The 16,904-nt window shown below is 39.8% G+C and overlaps 1 protein-coding gene across 5 annotated transcripts in view; it reads right to left on the bottom strand.

The window, feature by feature from the left end:
• Positions 1–16,904, bottom strand: part of INVS (inversin) — a 136,947-nt gene that overhangs the window by 61,361 nt on the left and 58,682 nt on the right. For 4 of the 5 annotated variants that reach the window (XM_019966275.2, XM_019966276.2, XM_019966274.2 and 1 more), the window contains exons 4-5: positions 2,959–3,132; positions 1,283–1,450 (exon numbers count right to left, since the gene is read on the bottom strand). In XM_019966275.2, coding sequence (XP_019821834.2) covers positions 1,283–1,450; positions 2,959–3,132 — 342 coding nt within the window. The remainder of the gene's footprint in view (positions 1–1,282; positions 1,451–2,958; positions 3,133–16,904) is intronic. The other variant, XM_070794829.1, reaches the window with a different exon arrangement.

Below are 16,904 nucleotides of genomic sequence, written 5' to 3'. Positions count from 1 at the left end.
CATACTCAAGAGCATTGTAGAAATGCAGACATCCTTAACAGTTGAATTAATCAGGGAGTTAACTACCATACATCTATACTAATAGGAGTTCTAAGAATTTATTTCAGGGAGAAAGGTAATAACTCTGGAAGGAAAATTGGAGATCCAAGAAGAAATGCACAACAAAGGAATCAGTTAACATACAAGTAGAAATAAATTAATCATTGTATAAATAAAACAATAACATCGTCAAAAGTCTAATTTGTGTGTTATAAGCAAATAGGACCAAACATTAGACTACCACAGCATGTAAGTTGTAATTTGGGAAGAAATGATTAAAAAACCTCAAAGAATCTACTGATAAACATTCAAAATTCGTAAGTATAGAAAGTTGGTTAGATATATAATTAATGGCCAAAAGTATCAACTGCATTTCTATACACCTGCAACAACCAGTTAAATTCATACCCTAGATAGGGTTTTTAAAAAAGGTTCAAAGCAGCACTGTTGTAAACAGCAAAAAGCTGGAAACAGTTTCAAAGGTCTGTCAATAACAGAATGAAAAATGTGTGTCATTTAATCTTCAAAAAATGGAATACTATTCAGCATATAGCAGTAAAAAGTAATAATATTACAGCTACACGCAGCAACATAGATTAAAACCACCAACTTAACACTGAGCAAGAGAAAAGGATGTCGCAGAATACATACAGTATGATTCTATGAATACAAAATGCAAAAATGTTAAAAATGAAACAGTACATTGTTTAGGAATGCAAACATATGTGGCAAAACTATAATGAAAACCAGTGGAATAATAAGCACAAAATTGAGGGTAGTGGCTGCCTCTGAGAAAGGAGAGAAAAGAATGCTACTTGGAGGTACCCAGGGAACTTAAACAGTGATTTACTTGGCTCCTCCACTCAGTGATGAATACATAAGTTTCCTTATTCCTTATATCTTAAATGTATTTATTCATTTACATCTACTTACTATTTGATAAGAACAAGTATAAAACAAAGTCAGGGATGATAAATAGGAACTCAGAAAAGTAGCTGATGGGGGACAGAAATGAGCGTGGTATAGGGAGAGAGAATGCCTTGGGAAGCAGGCATGCAGGAAATTTCTGTGTGGTCTTAAATCACAGTATTAAAATGCTCTATTTCTTGCTGATGAGCTCATACGTTTTTTGTTGTACTCTTTTGTGTCATAATTTGCTTGTGTGCTATAAAATGCTTTTGCATACAGTGGATAATTCATAACATAATTTCTTTTGGGGGGTAAGGCCATCCATTATACCTACCAGAATGCATCGCACTGTGTGAACGGCACTTGGATCTTTGTGGTTGGCTGCCCAGTGAAGTGGGATCTTGCCCTCGACATCAGGAATTCCAATGTTAGAATCATGCTTGATGAGCAGCTTCACATGCTCAGGGTTATTGTAGTAGGCACTCCAATGCAGAGCTGTTTGCTGCAAAATGGAGAGATTTTCAAAATGACATTGACAACAGAATAGTGACAACACAACAAACTTTTCCCAAACTCTTACTGCATGACAGCTACAGCTGTAAGACTTCTGTATATTTTCTCTCCTAGAGTCTGTATCAGGACAACTCTGGGAGATGAGCACTCTTGAACTTGCACGTGACTGATGAGGAAACTGAGCATAAGGAGGATAAGCAATCTGCTAAATGGCACAAATGCAGTAAAAGACTTTTACTCAAGTGATTAATGGGTCTTTGTGGATTGAACAAAGTGCTTTTTTTCAGTGAAATATTTATTTTCTGGCCGTAGCATGTGGCTTGAAAAATCACAGTTCCCCAACCCAGAGAACCCATGCTCTCAGCAGTGAAAATGCAGAGTCCCAACCACTGGATGCCCAGGGAATTCTCAGTGAACTATCAGCACTACAAATGCTGTGAGTTAGGAATAACATCAATTTACAGTAGTTGTAAAATTAAAAAATTGATCTCAGAACTTCAGGTTATATGAGTGACTACTAAACAAAATTTAAAAATCACATTAAGAATACTATGGGAGTGAAAAGATTATTGAGTATCAACCCAGGGACTTAATTATAAGAGTTAATTTCATGAGCACGCAGGAGTTTGCAAGACTCTTATGATTAAGTGCCTGATGAAAAGGAAGAGGATGACTGCCTTTGTCTAACTAAAGACCACATTTTTTTCCTGTAAAGAATAATCAGAATGTTGATCAAAACAATGACCAATGTATACAATATGTTCGAATTCAAGAGCAGGGAACACAATGAATCCCAATAACAATGTCAGAGCAAATATTACAATCAAAATGAAATTAATAATAATTTTACGGCTAATATTTATTGACAGCATACTATGCACTGGGCATTGTGCTAAACACTTGATATATACTATCTCATTTTATCTTCAACAACCCTGTTGTCCCCTTTTTGCATATGGGAAAATTGAGGTATAGAGAGGTTAAGTAAGTTGATGGACACAGAACAAGTAGCGGCTTCTACGCTGAAACCCAAGACAAAGTATGCCAAAGCCCAGGACATTAAAGCAATTATGCACTAAGTACATTATTTGGGGGCATTTGGTCACCACAAATCTCACAACAAATTGCAACTATCATGACTAGCAGTAAAATAATGAGTTGGAGTTAGACAGGCCTGGGTTCACATTCTAGCCCTGGCACTTGGATCTTTGGTAGAATTTTAATCTTCTTGAGCTTCAGTTTCCCCATATGTGAAAAGATGATACTACCCACTACACTAAGTTGCTAGCAGGACACAATTTAAGTGAAATCCTTTACTAGGGCATGTGGAGATTTGGAATTGTTCTACCATGTATGAGTGGTAATTGAGGCCTTCTTCCTTGAGGCTTCACATCATAAAATAAACTGTCTGCTTTATGTTCTACTTGTCTTTGATTCTGATAGTCTGTTCAGATCAGATCAGTCGCTCAGTCGTGTCTGACTCTTCGCGACCATTACCTTGTTTTTATCCTGTGTGTCCACTTCTCCTGGTGCCATAAACTTCAGCAGAAGCGCCAAACATTTAGGGCTCTTGTGCCGAGTAGTCAAGTGTAAAGGAGTCATTTCTTCCAGATCCTTCTGCATCCAGTTTGCTCTGCGTGTAAGTAAGAGTTTCATGAAACGATAATTTCCCTAAATGAAAAATAAGAGACAGTAAGAAGAAATGTACTTTGGAGCCAAAATTTTTTTAAAATTTTTAAATGCTTTAAGCATTTTAATTATTCTGCTGGAGTAATAACATTCAGATAAATTAATAAAAGGAAAAATACTTAAAATTCTACTATACTATCAGTTGTTTTATTTTGTTCATGTTTTTTTCCAACTGTTTTCTACATACCTACAGTTTCCTTAGGGGTTGGTCAATATTTCATTGTGTTAAGCCAAGATATTTTATTTAATCATTCTATTATCGTTTATAACTTTTTGAATAGAAAATGCTACAATGTATATGATTTTTCACTTAGGTTTTTTTTTTTTTTTTTTTTTTTCATAGAATAAATTACCAGGAACAAAATCACTGGGTCAAAGGAGTTTGTGTATTTTATGCTTTTTGGTGTATCTTTCAAATTGCTATCTAGCAGCAACAATGTCAGAGAAGGCAATGGCACCCCACTCCAGTACTCTTGCCTGAAAAATCCCATGGACAGAGGAGCCTGGTGGGCTGCAGTCCATGGGGTCGAGAAGAGTCAGACACGACTGAGCGACTTCACTTTCACTTTTCACTTTCATGCACTGGAGAAGGAAATGGCAACCCACTCCAGTGTTCTTGCCTGGAGAATCCCAGGGACAGGGGAGCCTGGTGGGCCCCTGTCTGTGGGGCTGCACGGAATAGGACAGGACTGAAGTGACTTAGCAGCAGCAACAATGTATGAATGTATTAGTTTCAGCACAATCTGACCAGCACAGAATATATTATTTATATTCAAAGTATAATAACTTTGTGAAGTAAACAGAGATTTTTAACCCCAATTTAGAGGTGAGAGAAGTGAGATTCAAAGGGGTTAAATATTTTTTCCATAGCAACTGGTTAATAAGAAGGTGGTTACTGTTCTTGAAGAGAGATATTTATAGTTACAACTAAGATATAAGGAACTTCCTCACAGTTCAGGTTCCAGACGCATATGGTCACATGAACACCAACCCAGAAGTCACTGTGGGCCACCCACTGCAGGCAGTGCTGTCCACATAGGTTAAACCCTCCCATCTGGCACAATCAATCCATCTGGAGAAAGCAGTTCTAGCTAAACTTCTTTCTCCAGGTGGATTGAATGCAATTGTACTTGGGCTTCCTTTCTGGCTTAGGCAGAAAAGAATCCGCTTGCAATGTGGGAAACCCGGGTTCGATCCCTGGGTTGGGACAATCCCCTGGAGATGAGAATGGCAACCCATTCCAGTATTTTTGCCGAGAATTCCATGAACAGAGTAGCTTGGTGGGCTATAGTCCATAGGGTCACAAAAAGTCAGACACAACTGAACCATTAACACATAATGGTACTCAGGTCAACCACTATACAGTATGCCTGCAGGAGCTTTGAAACCCTTGAAGAGTAGTGCTTTCGAACTCTTCCCTGAGATCTACTTCCGTATCTCCAATTCTGATTGGAGACTTCAATACGTTTGGTACCATAGATAATTCTATTTCTTTCATTTTTATTGGAGTATAATTGCTTTACAATGTTGTGTTAGTTTCTGCTGGACAACAACATGAATCAGTTATAAGTATACATACTTCCCCTCCCTCTCGAGCTCCCCTCCCCCCTCCCACCCGTTTAGGTCATCACAGAGCAATGAGCGGAGTAATCTGTGCTATACAGCAGCTTCCCATTAGCTATCTATTTCACACTTGGTAGTGTATATGTGTCAATAGTGCTGCTGCTGCTGCTAAGTCACTTCAGTCGTGTCCGACTCTGTGCGACCCCAGAGACGGCTACTCACTCAATTTGTCTCACCCTCTCCTTCCCTTCTCCATGTCCACAAGTGTGTTCTCTATGTCCATGTCTTTATTCCTGCCCTGCAAAAATGTTCATCAGTACCATTTTCTAGATTCCATACATATTTCACAGTCAACATGAACAAACTATATACATGATCAAATTCTCTGCCGTTCTCATGCCTATTTCTCTTTCTCTACTCAAAGCATAGTGGCAGGCAGGGCAGCCTATCTTCTTCATCTTCTGAGACCCTCTTTGGCATTGCCTTTCTTTAGGACTGGAATGAAAACTGACATTTTCAAGTCTTGTGGACACTGCTGAGTTTTCCAAATTTGCTTGCATATTGAATGTAACACTTTCACAGCATTATCTTTTAGGATTTGAAATAGCCCAATTGGAATTCCATTACCTCCACTAGCTTTGTTCATAGTGATACTTCCTAAGGCCCACTTGACTTCACATTATAGGATGTGAAGATGCCAAAGTACATTCAAACTACTGCACAACTGCACTCATTTCACACACTAGCAAAGTAATGCTCAAAATTCTCCAAGGCTTCAACAGTACGTGAACCGTGAACATCCAGATGTTCAAGTTGGATTTAGAAAAGGCAGAGGAACCAGATATCAAATTGCCAACATCTGTGGATCATCAAAAAGGCAAAAGAGAGTTCCAGAAAAACCTCTACTTCTGCTTTACTGACTAGGCCAAAGCCTTTGACTGTGTGTATCACAACAGACTGTGGAAAATTTTTCAAGAGATGGGAATACCAGACCACCTGACCTGCCTGTTAAAAAAAAACTGTATGCAGGTCAAGAAGCAACAGTTAGAACTGGACATGGAATAACAGACTGGTTCCAAATTAGGAAAGGAGTAAGTCAAGGCTGTATATTGTCATCCTGCTTATTTAACTTATATGCAGAGTACATCATGAGAAATGCTGGGCTGGATGAAGTACAAGCTGGAATCAAGATTGCTGGGAAAAATATCAATAATCTCAGATATGCAGATGACACACACTTATGGCAGAAAGCAAAGAACTAAAGAGCCTCTTGATAAAAGTGAAAGAGGAGAGTGAAAAAGTAGGCTTAAATTCACATTCAGAGAACTAAGATCATGGCATCCAGTCCCACCACTTCATGGCAAATAGATGGGTAAACAATGGAAACAGTGACTGACTTTATTTTGGGGGGCTCCAAAATCTCTGCAGATAGTGACTGCAGCCATGAAATTAAAACACGCTTGCTCCTTGGAAGAAAAGCTATGACAAAACTAGACAGCATATTGAAAAGCAGAGACATTTCTGTGCCAATAAAGGTTCATCTAGTCAAAGCAATGGGTTTTCCAGTAGTCATGTATGGCTGTGAGATTTGAACTATAAAGAAAGCTGAGCACTTAAGAATTGATGCTTTGGAACTGTGCTGTTGGAGAAGACTCTTGACAGTCCCTTGGACTGTAAGGAGATTCAACCAGCCCATCCTAAAGAAATCAGCCCTGAATATTCATTGGAAGGACTGATGCTGAAGCTAAAACTCCAATACTTTGGCCACCTGATGTGAGGAACTGACTCATTTGAAAAGACCTTGATGCTGGGAAAGAGTGAAGGCAGGAGGGGAAGGGGATGACAGAGGATGAGATGGTTGGATGGCATCACCAACTCAATGGACATGAGCTTGAGCAAATTCCAGGAGTTGGGGAGGGACAGGGAAGCCTGGTGTGTTGCAGTCCATGGGGTCACAAAGAGTTGGACACGACTGAGTGACTGAGATCTCTAGTCTTTCCCATTCTGTTGTTTTCCTCTATTTCTTTGCATTGATCACTGAGGAAGGCTTTCTTATCTCTTCTTGCTATTCTTTGGAACTCTGCATTCAGATGCTTATATCTTTCCTTTTCTCCTTTGCTTTTCACTTCCCTTGTTTTCACAGCTATTTGTAAGGCCTCCCCAGACAGCCATTTTGCTTTTTTGCATTTCTTTTCCATGGGGATGGTCTTGATCCCTGTCTCCTGTACAATGTCACGACCTTCAGTCCATAGTTCATCAGGCACTCTATCTTATCAGATCTAGGCCCTTAAATCTATTTCTCACTTCCACTGTATAATCATAAGGGATTTGATTTAGGTCATACCTGAATGGTCTAGTGGTTTTCCCTACTTTCTTCAATTTAAGTCTGAATTTGGCAATAAGGAGTTCATGATCTGAGCCACAGTCAGCTCCTGGTCTTGTTTTTGCTGAGTGTATAGAGCTTCTCCATCTTTGGCTGCAAAGAATATAATCAATCTGATTTCGGTATTGGCCATCTGGTGATGTCCATGTATAAAGTCTTCTTTTGTGTTGTTGGAAGAGGGTGTTTGTTATTACCAGTGCATTTTCTTGGCAAAACTCTATTAGTCTTTGCCCTGCTTCATTCCGTATTCCAAGGCCAAATTTGCCTGTTACCCCAGGTGTTTCTTGACTTCCTACCTTTGCATTCCAGTCCCCTATAATGAAAAGAACATCTTTTTTGGGTGTTAGTTCTAAAAGGTCTTGTAGGTCTTCATAGAACCGTTCGACTTCAGCTTCTTCAGCGTTACTGGCTGGGGCACAGACTTGGATTACTGTGATATTGAATGGTTTGCCTTGGAAACAAACAGAGATCATTCTGTCGTTTTTGAGATTGCATCCAAGTACTGCATTTTGGACTCTTTTGTTGACCATGATGGCTACTCCATTTCTTTTGAGGGATTCCTGCCTGTGGTAGTAGATGTAATGGTCATTTGAGTTAAATTCACCCATTCCAGTCCATTTGAGTTCACTGATTCCTAGAATGTCGATGTTCACTCTTGCCATCTCTTGTTTGACCACTTCCAATTTGCCTTGATACGTGGACCTGACATTCCAGGTTCTTATGCAATATTGCTCTTTACAGCATCGGACCTTGCTCTATCACCAGTCATATCCACAACTGGGTATTGTTTTTGCTTTGGCTCCATCCCTTCATTCTTTCTGGAGTTATTTCTCTACTGATCTCCAGTAGCATATTGGGCACCTACTGACCTGGCGAGTTCCTCTTTCAATAGCCTATCTTTTTGCCTTTTCATACTGTTCATGGGGTTCTCAAGGCAAGAATACTGAAGTGGTTTGCCATTCCCTTCTCCAGCAGACCACATTCTGTCAGCCCTCTCCACCATGACCCGCCCGTCTTGGGTGGCCCCACGGGCATGGCTTAGTTTCATTGAGTTGACAAGGCTGTGGTCCTAGTGGGATTAGATTGACTAGTTTTCCGTGAGTATGGTTTCAGTGTGTCTGCCCTCTGATGCCCTCTTGCAACACCTACCGTCTTACTTGGGTTTCTCTTATCTTGGGCGTGGGGTATCTCTTCATGGCTGCTCTTTAAGAAAATTAGAGATACCAAGGGAAAATTTCATGCAAAGATGGGCTCGATAAAAGACAGAAATGGTATGGATCTAACAGAAGCAGAAGATATTAAGAAGAGATGGCAAGAATACACAGAAGAACTGTACAAAAAAGATCTTCATGACCCAGATAATCACGATGGTGTGATCACTCACCTAGAGCCAGACATCCTGGAATGTGAAGTCAAGTGGGCCTTAGAAAGCATCACTACGAACAAAGCTAGTGGGGGTGATGGAATTCCAGTTGAGCTCTTTCAAATCCTGAAAGATGATACTGTGAAAGTGCTGCACTCAATATGCCAGCAAATTTGGAAAACTCAGCAGTGGCCACAGGACTGGAGAAGGTCAGTTTTCATTCCAATCCCAAAGAAAGGCAATGCCAAAGAATGCTCAAACTACTGCACAATAGCACTCATCTCACATGCTCGTAAAGTAATGCTCAAAATAATCCAAGCCAGGCTTCAGCAATATGTGAACTGTGAACTTCCTGATGTTCAAGCTGGTTTTAGAAAAGGCAGAGGAACCAGAGATCAAATTGCCAACATCCGCTGGATCATGGAAAAAGCAAGAGAGTTCCAGAAAAACATCTATTTCTGCTTTACTGACTATGCCAAAGCCTTTGACTGTGTGGATCACAATAAACTGTGGAAAATTCTGAAAGGAATGGGAATACCAGGCCACCTGATCTGCCTCTTGAGAAATCTGTATGCAGGTCAGGAAGCAACAGTTAGAACTGGACATGGAACAACAGACTGGTTCCAATAGGAAAAGGAGTACGTCAAGGCTATATATTGTCACCCTGTTTATTTAACTTATATGCACAGTACATAATGAGAAATGCTGGACTGGAAGAAGCACAAGCTGGAATCAAGATTGCCGGGAGAAATATCAATAGCCTCAGATATGCAGATGACACCACCCTTATGGCAGAAAGTGAAGAGGAACTAAAAAGCCTCTTGATGAAAGTGAAAGAGGAGAGTGAAAAAGTTGGCTTAAAGCTCAACATTTAGAAAACGAAGATCATGGCATCTGGTCCCATCACTTCATGGGAAATAGATGGGGAAACAGTGGAAACAGTGTCAGACTTTATTTTTTGGGGCTCCAAAATCACTGCAGATGGTGACTGCAGCCATGAAATTAAAAGACGTTTACTCCTTGGGAGGAAAGTTATGACCAACCTAGATAGCATATTCAAAAGCAGAGACATTACTTTGCCAACAAAGGTTCTTCTAGTCAAGGCTATGGTTTTTCCAGTGGTCATGTAGGGATGTGAGAGTTGGACTGTGAAGAAGGCTGAGTGCCGAAGAATTGATGCTTTTGAACTGTGGTGTTGGAGAAGACTCTTGAGAGTCCCTTGGACTGCAAGGAGATCCAACCAGTCCATTCTGAAGGAGATCAGCCCTGGGTGTTCTTTGGAAGGAATGATGCTAAAGCTGAAACTCCAGTACTCTGACCACCTCATGCAAAGAGTTGACTCATTGGAAAAGACTCTGATGCTGGGAGGGATTGGGGGCAGGAGGAGAAGGGGACGACAGAGGATGAGATGGCTGGATGGCATCACTGACTCAATGGACGTGAGTCTGAGTGAACTCCGGGAGTTGGTGATGGACAGGGAGGCCTGGCGTGCTGCGATTCATGGGGTTGCAAGAGTCGGACACGACTGAGCGACTGAACTGAACTGACACCGTCTACATCCTTAACATTGTTGGTAATGTGGCTTTTAAATAATATAATTACAATGCTTTAATGTTCTACTATCAGGGGCTATGAGAATTAATAAGGAAGGCATTTATTAATTGAGCACCCCCACCCCCACTGTAATGAATGTGAGGCTCTAAGGCAACAGGGAGGTGAGGAAAGAAGAATGAGACTTGTCTGCTTGCCTCAGAGGCAGGAGTCAACTCAGCTCCAGGGTAGAGGCTGAAATAAGGGAGAAAACTAGGAAAAACATCCATAAGGCTGTCTACACTAGATGGGCAAATCTGGAATGGATTGAAAAGCATGGATGCAGCTCAGTTATTTCCATTCAGAGTGGTTTTCCTTGACCACCCTAGGGAAAACTTATTTTGTTCTTCTTTACTGCAGAATCTTTTCATTTCCTTCACAGCACTTTCCCCAGTTTGTAGTTACATACATATCTGTTAATTTCTCTTTACTGAGATCTTCCTCACAAGTAGTAAGCATCATGAATGCAGAGGCTATGTTTTATTGATCACTGTGCTCGGCATGGTTCCTGGCAGAGACTAGGTGCTTAATAAATGTTACTTGAAGGACTGAGTGAATAGGAGGATATAAAATATCTTCTATAGCTTTTTGTTTTTATTTAAAACTTATTGACATTTGCTAAATTAGTGCATAACAGTTAAGAATATTAATTCTCAAATATGTGGTATTTGGTTACTCTTATTTTTTAAGATTTATTTATCAGTGCTTCATTCATAGTGGACATCATTTATCTGGATTTTTTTCATTTCACCCAGTGCCAGTTCCAATTTTTGAGAAGGTACTAAAATTTCCTCAAGAGGGCACCCTGCTCTAAATCTCTTGCTATCTTTCTTTGAAAAAAGAAAAAAATGCCCAGGAAAAACAAACCTATGTTGTACTTTATACCAAAAAAATAAGGTTTGACCTTTCTGAGCATAACATTTCAAATATTACAGAATAATTCATCATGACCTTTTAAAGATAGTCAATCAGACAATCATTGTGATTTTGAAATTAAGAGGAAAAGGGAAGGAGAAGAAGGAAACTAGAATATGTTAGGGGGTGGCTACTGAGTTATAGACACGAGGCTTATTATATTTACACTCCACATTATTCTGGGCTTATTATATTTACACTCCACATTATTCTACACAAAACATGGTACATTTCAGTAGTAATTACTCAATCATTCAAAAAACATTCTTGGAGCCTTGTTACAAAGCAGACAAGAGTAGAATGTACTTTATTTTGACACAGATTTCATCTTTTTTCCTCACAGAAGTATCAGGGTAAATTTTTACATATCAAATAAAAGTATCTTCATGTGCTTCTAATTTCCTCATCTGTAAAACAGGAATAATAATATTACCTGAGATTATCATGTATATGAAATGATAAAGGTAATATCTGTACTTAGAACAGTACACAAAGCAAATGATGTTCGCTAATTTTATTACAAACAGTTTTCCAATGTGGAGGAAGCAACAAAAAACAGATGGTCAAGTGGAACCAAGAATGGCCCATGACTGAGGGCAAGTAGACAGAAAGATCCGACTGAACACAGTATACGTAGCTCAGCTAGTGATTAAGGAGAGAAGCAAGGTTAGGAACAGGTGAAAATAAAAACAGATGGAATGTTCTATATAATGGCTTTTCTGATTTTTTTTTTTTTACATTGAGAAAAATGTCTATACCTTCAGATAAAGGTGATACAGTACCAAAAAGAACATACCCAATCGGAATTTAGTGGGGAGTGCTGCTGGGCTGTGCTTAGTCGCTCAGTCATGTCCGACTCTTTGCAATCCCATGGACTGTAGGCCCCCAGGCTCCTCTGTCCATGGGGTTCTCCAGGCAAGAATACTAGGTTGACATGCCCTCCTCCAGGGGATCTCCCCAACCCAGGGATCAAACCCAGGTCTTCTGCATTGCAGGAGGATTCTTTACGAGCTGAGCCACCAGGGAAGCCCATGAATTCTGGAGTGGGTAGCCTATCCCTTCTCCAAGAGATCTTCCTGACCCAGGAATTGAACCGGGGTCTCCTGCATGATCAGGCTAGCTTCTCCTATTCCAAAGGACACAGACCATCTGAGATACTATTGACAAATGCTGGGACTAGAAAAAATTTAATCCTTTTGGACCAAGATCAACCTCCTTGGTTTTATAAATAAGCATTTGTTAAATGCTCAGTGTATACAAACTCAATTCTGAGAATGAACAGAGGGGACAGACAACTCTTTGAGCTAAATTCAAGAGAGTATTCCTAGTAACAGTGGAAAAGAGGAAAATACTAGTTTCAGGCAGCAAGCTGTTTTGATAACCCCCTGAAGACTGTATGACTTTGGAGACCCGTGTTATAGGCTACTCTGTTTCCCATAAAGCCCCCTCAATACAAGTGCAAACAAACAAAATGTTCAAACATTTCCTCACTATTGCTCCAAATCAGGACTTCTTAAGTTTTCAGGTTTATTATGGCACAATTACTTTTGTTTTGATACTAAGAACTTAGTATCATCTCTTAGGGCCACATGACATGATCCTGAGCTGAAGACTGGGGATCTACTTTTATAATTCCGGACTGGGTAGGAAATAGTTTAAGAGTGAAATAGATAATAGATCAAAAGAGTATATATTCTTAAGAAAATTCTGCAGGCAAGTAAGCAGAAATGAGAACTAAAGTTACAAAAAAGTCCTATTTCATCAGTAAAACGATATTAACTCTGATACGATGTCTATTACACCACTCAAATGTGAAAATATTTCCTAATGGCTCTGAAACATTGAGTAAGATGTCATTTTTCGGTTTGGGGTTTTTTGTTGTTGCTGTTATTATTGCTGCTGCTGCTGCTAAATCGCTTCAGTCGTGGCCAACTCTGTGCGACCCCATAGACAGCAGCCCACCAGGCTCCCTTGTCCCTGGCATTCTCCAGGCAAGAACACTGGAGTGGGTTGCCATTTCCTTCTCCAATGCATGAAAGTGAAAAGTGAAAGTGAAGTTGCTCAGTCGTGTCCAACGCATAGCGACCCCATGGACTGCAGCCTACCAGGCTCCTCCGTCCATGGGATTTTCCAGTCAAGAGTACTGGAGTGGGGTGCCATTGCCTTCTCTGGCTGTTTATTGTTAGGTACTAATAAGCTTCATCTTAATCTTTCTAATTATTAACATGATGATTTTTTGTCTGTCATGTAAATGATTAAGACATTTGGATTTTCCTCAGATACATGAAAAGGAGTATAATATCTAAAAGGGTAAAAGAGAATGAAAAAGCTCTCTGACCTGGAGAACAGCACTTGAAATGAATCTGACTCAACTCAAAATGCCACTTAAGTTCATATTTTTGTCTGTCCAATTTGCTAAGATGAACTCCTTTTTTTTTAGGAAAAGTCATTTAATCTAAATAACAAAGATATGGAGGTTTTGAGTGAAATACTTTGATATTTTAATTTTTCATTTTAAGAAATAAAATATAACATAGATGGTTAACACTCCCTTTGTGCCCTTTCCCAGCTCTATTCCCTTTCTATCTTTGGAGAAATTGGTGATTATTATTCCCATGGATGTTTTGATATATTTTATTTCTTATAAATACATGTATTCATAAACTACACAGCATTATTTTGCATGTTTTCAAACTTTATATAAGTAGCCCTCCAGGAATCACTTGCCACCTTTTACTCAAAGCAATATTTTTGAGATATATCCAAATTGCTTTGGTTCATACATTTTCACTGGAAACAGCATTCTGTCATATGAAAATAGTATATTTATTTATCTCTAAGGGAATATTTAGCTTGTTTCTCATTTTTCACTATTACAAACAATATTGGAATGAATTTTCTCATATATATCTCTTGGTACATGTACCAGAATTTCTGAAACTGCTGGGCTGAAGCTGTTCTCTCAAGTAGGTACTCCAATTTACATTCACACCAGTTATGTTTGAGAATTTTTGTTTCCCCACATCTTCTCCGCACTTGGTTTTGTCAGACTTGCTAACTTTTGCCAATGGGTTCACAACTGTGCCTTATCATGGATTTAATTTTCACTTCCCTTCCTGAGGTGGAATGTCTTTGTTGGCTATTTGTTTCTTCTTCTTGAACAGCCTTTTTGTGTTGTGTACTCATTTCACAGCTGAGCTATTTGTTTTTTCCTTACTGATCTGTAGGAGTTTCCTGGATACTAATTCTTGACTTATTTAGCAAATACCTTCTCTCTTTGTGTGGCTGTTCTTTTGGCTTTGTTTACACACTTCTGCTAGGAATAAACTCATTATCTGAAATGATATTGTTAGTTGTCTCAGCATTAGATTTCTTCATCTAGTTTGTTTGCGGGTTCATTTTGAAGCAGAGATTATTTGCTGTTATTTTTTATTTGTTTTGTTTTCCTTTTTTCCTCTCTGCTCATCTTTATAGCTGCTAACACCCAGCTCCTGGTCCATTTAAGAATTTGTGTTTATGATGATGTTTTGCAGCCCCACGTCTACTGATATTAGGGGTACCACAGTTACTGTCACTGAGCAGGTAGATAGCTTCCTGCTCCTGAGACTTGATCTTTGTCCTGCTCCTGCCACTTCTCTAAAACAGCTTCCTCTAAAGTAATAGTCTCATGTCAAGACAAAGAATATCCCCAAATTCTAAGCAATTTTTTTTTTTTTTTTTTGCTTTAGTGTGAATACAGGACTGCACATAGCAGCCCTTTTCCCCACTGGGACACTGAAGAGACCAGATATTTTCCCCAAACCTATGTTTCCTGATGCATTCTTGTTCTATGTCCTCAGCATTTATATTTACTCTCATGGAGGTTGAGGGAGAAAACAACTGTCCACCAAGTGTTCACTTTATTTTGTTTTCATTTATAGGTTTATGTATAATTTTGTCATGGAAATATAACTATATATATATATATATAATAGCACAAATAAAAGTAAGGTAGGCATTCTGCCATATTTTATCTAAATCCTAATCATTCTGTACCCCAAAAGATACATTATTTAAAACTGAAATGGAAGTAATGTAAACATGATTTGTTATGATTAATTCTAATATCTATATAATTACATATTTATAAACTCTCAAGGCATTTACAATATTAATTTTTAATAAAAATCACTATCCCTAGGAAGTATATGGAGAAGGAAATGGCAACCCACTCCAGTATTCTTACCTGGAGAATCCCAGGGACAGAGGAGCCTGGTGGGCTGAGGTCTATAGGGTTGCATAGTCAGACATGACTAAAGCAACTTAGCAGCAGCAGCAGCAGGAAGTATATAGGTCACAAATATTAATAACCTCTTTATATCAAGCTTTCCTGTAATGGCTGCAGACACAAATCAGTCTTAGAAATACCACAGTAGTGTCGGGAGAGGCACTCTGCCATGGGGCTGGAGTGTCCCTGCACGTTCTTATTAAGTGTGCCAAGAATACAAAGCCTTGACTCCTCTACCTGGGCCATTTCTTGGAATTGGTTTTGTACCGAGCAAACTTGTGGGACATTCATGTCTCCTTGAGCGTTAGATCAAGAGCAGTCTTGTTTAGTGTTTACTAAAGTAAGTAGTAAAGTTGGAGATACGCCCCAGTTCAGCATCCCTCAGATGCCATGTGAACCCACTGTGTGCTCAGTGTCCATCTGGGGCCTTGGCAATGCCTCCTGGTTCTTGGTGTAAAGGAACTGATGCAAAGATGCAAGTGATTATGCTTTCTGCTGTGCCATCAGTAATAAGCTCTTTTGTCTCTGATGGTACTCATATATCTTCTGCCAGTACTCAGAGCTGATTTATTACCTTGTAGTAAGTTGGTACATACAAAGAAAAAAGCAGGGAAGTAGGATAAAGTAAATCCAACACCTGACATTACAGGAAATGAGGAACGGATGCTGACAGAGACATAGTCTTCTCAAAGAGTAAGGACAAGGGCCCTGCAGGTCAGGTTCAGGGATGAGAAGATTCCATGTGGAATCTTCACACACCCACATGGTGGGCAGGGCTGGGGAAGTAAAGGACCCCACTGACCTGTCTGTTGACTCAGTGATGAGGAGTAGGATTAAAAGAACCTGCCCAAATGATGCCTTGGTTTTGGCTCACCTTCCTCTGGGCAATCAGAGAAAGAGATGACAGCATGACAATGGGGCAGCAAGCTGAAAGGCAGTGTGGTTGTGGTTGCTGAGCCAAGGGCTTTCCAAAGTGGAAATAAATGGTGAAAGCAATGAGACCCTGCTATTTGATATAGAACTTTGGGTGGAATGAAAACAGTAGACGTTCCCTTGGTTGAGACTTGAGTGAGCAACAGCTCAAAAGTGAAAATGAATGCAATGCCTGTTTAATAATGCAGAGCCAACTGCGCCATGTACCCAATCCCTGCTATAGTCTGCTTTGTCTGGTAATGAGGACAAAGCACTGGGTATAGAGGTGGCCACTGTTTAAAGCAAAGCTGCTTGTTTAATGGTGCCCTCAATACATAGAGGCTCCCCTGAATGCCTTGGCCTAATTTACTGATGATCTGGCTAAGTTAAAACTTGATGGCACCCACTGCGAGGCAGTCCAAACACAACTGGGAAGCAGTCCAATCTCAATGGCAACTCTGGATGACCGACTATGCTGACAACAGGTCAGCCCAGTGGGCTGAAGTGAAAGCCATTGTCCTTAACTTAGACACTACTCTTAGGGATGGGACATGCTTTTTTTAATGCATGGAATGTTGTCAATGTTCAAGTCATCTGATCTGGCACCTGGAAGACTATAAATGATAGTTTAAAGACATCCCTCTATGGGGCTACAAACTATGGAGATAAATTCTAGCTATCAATTGAACAGTCTGGGTCAGTCATGTAGATGCCCACTGTAAGGGCCTATTCTCTTATGAGACCAGCTGGCATCAGGCTGC

The sequence above is a fragment of the Bos indicus genome, chromosome 8, assembly GCF_029378745.1.
Source record: "Bos indicus isolate NIAB-ARS_2022 breed Sahiwal x Tharparkar chromosome 8, NIAB-ARS_B.indTharparkar_mat_pri_1.0, whole genome shotgun sequence".
Taxonomy (NCBI): domain Eukaryota; kingdom Metazoa; phylum Chordata; class Mammalia; order Artiodactyla; family Bovidae; genus Bos; species Bos indicus.
This window is presented reverse-complemented; position numbering and strand designations above follow the sequence as displayed.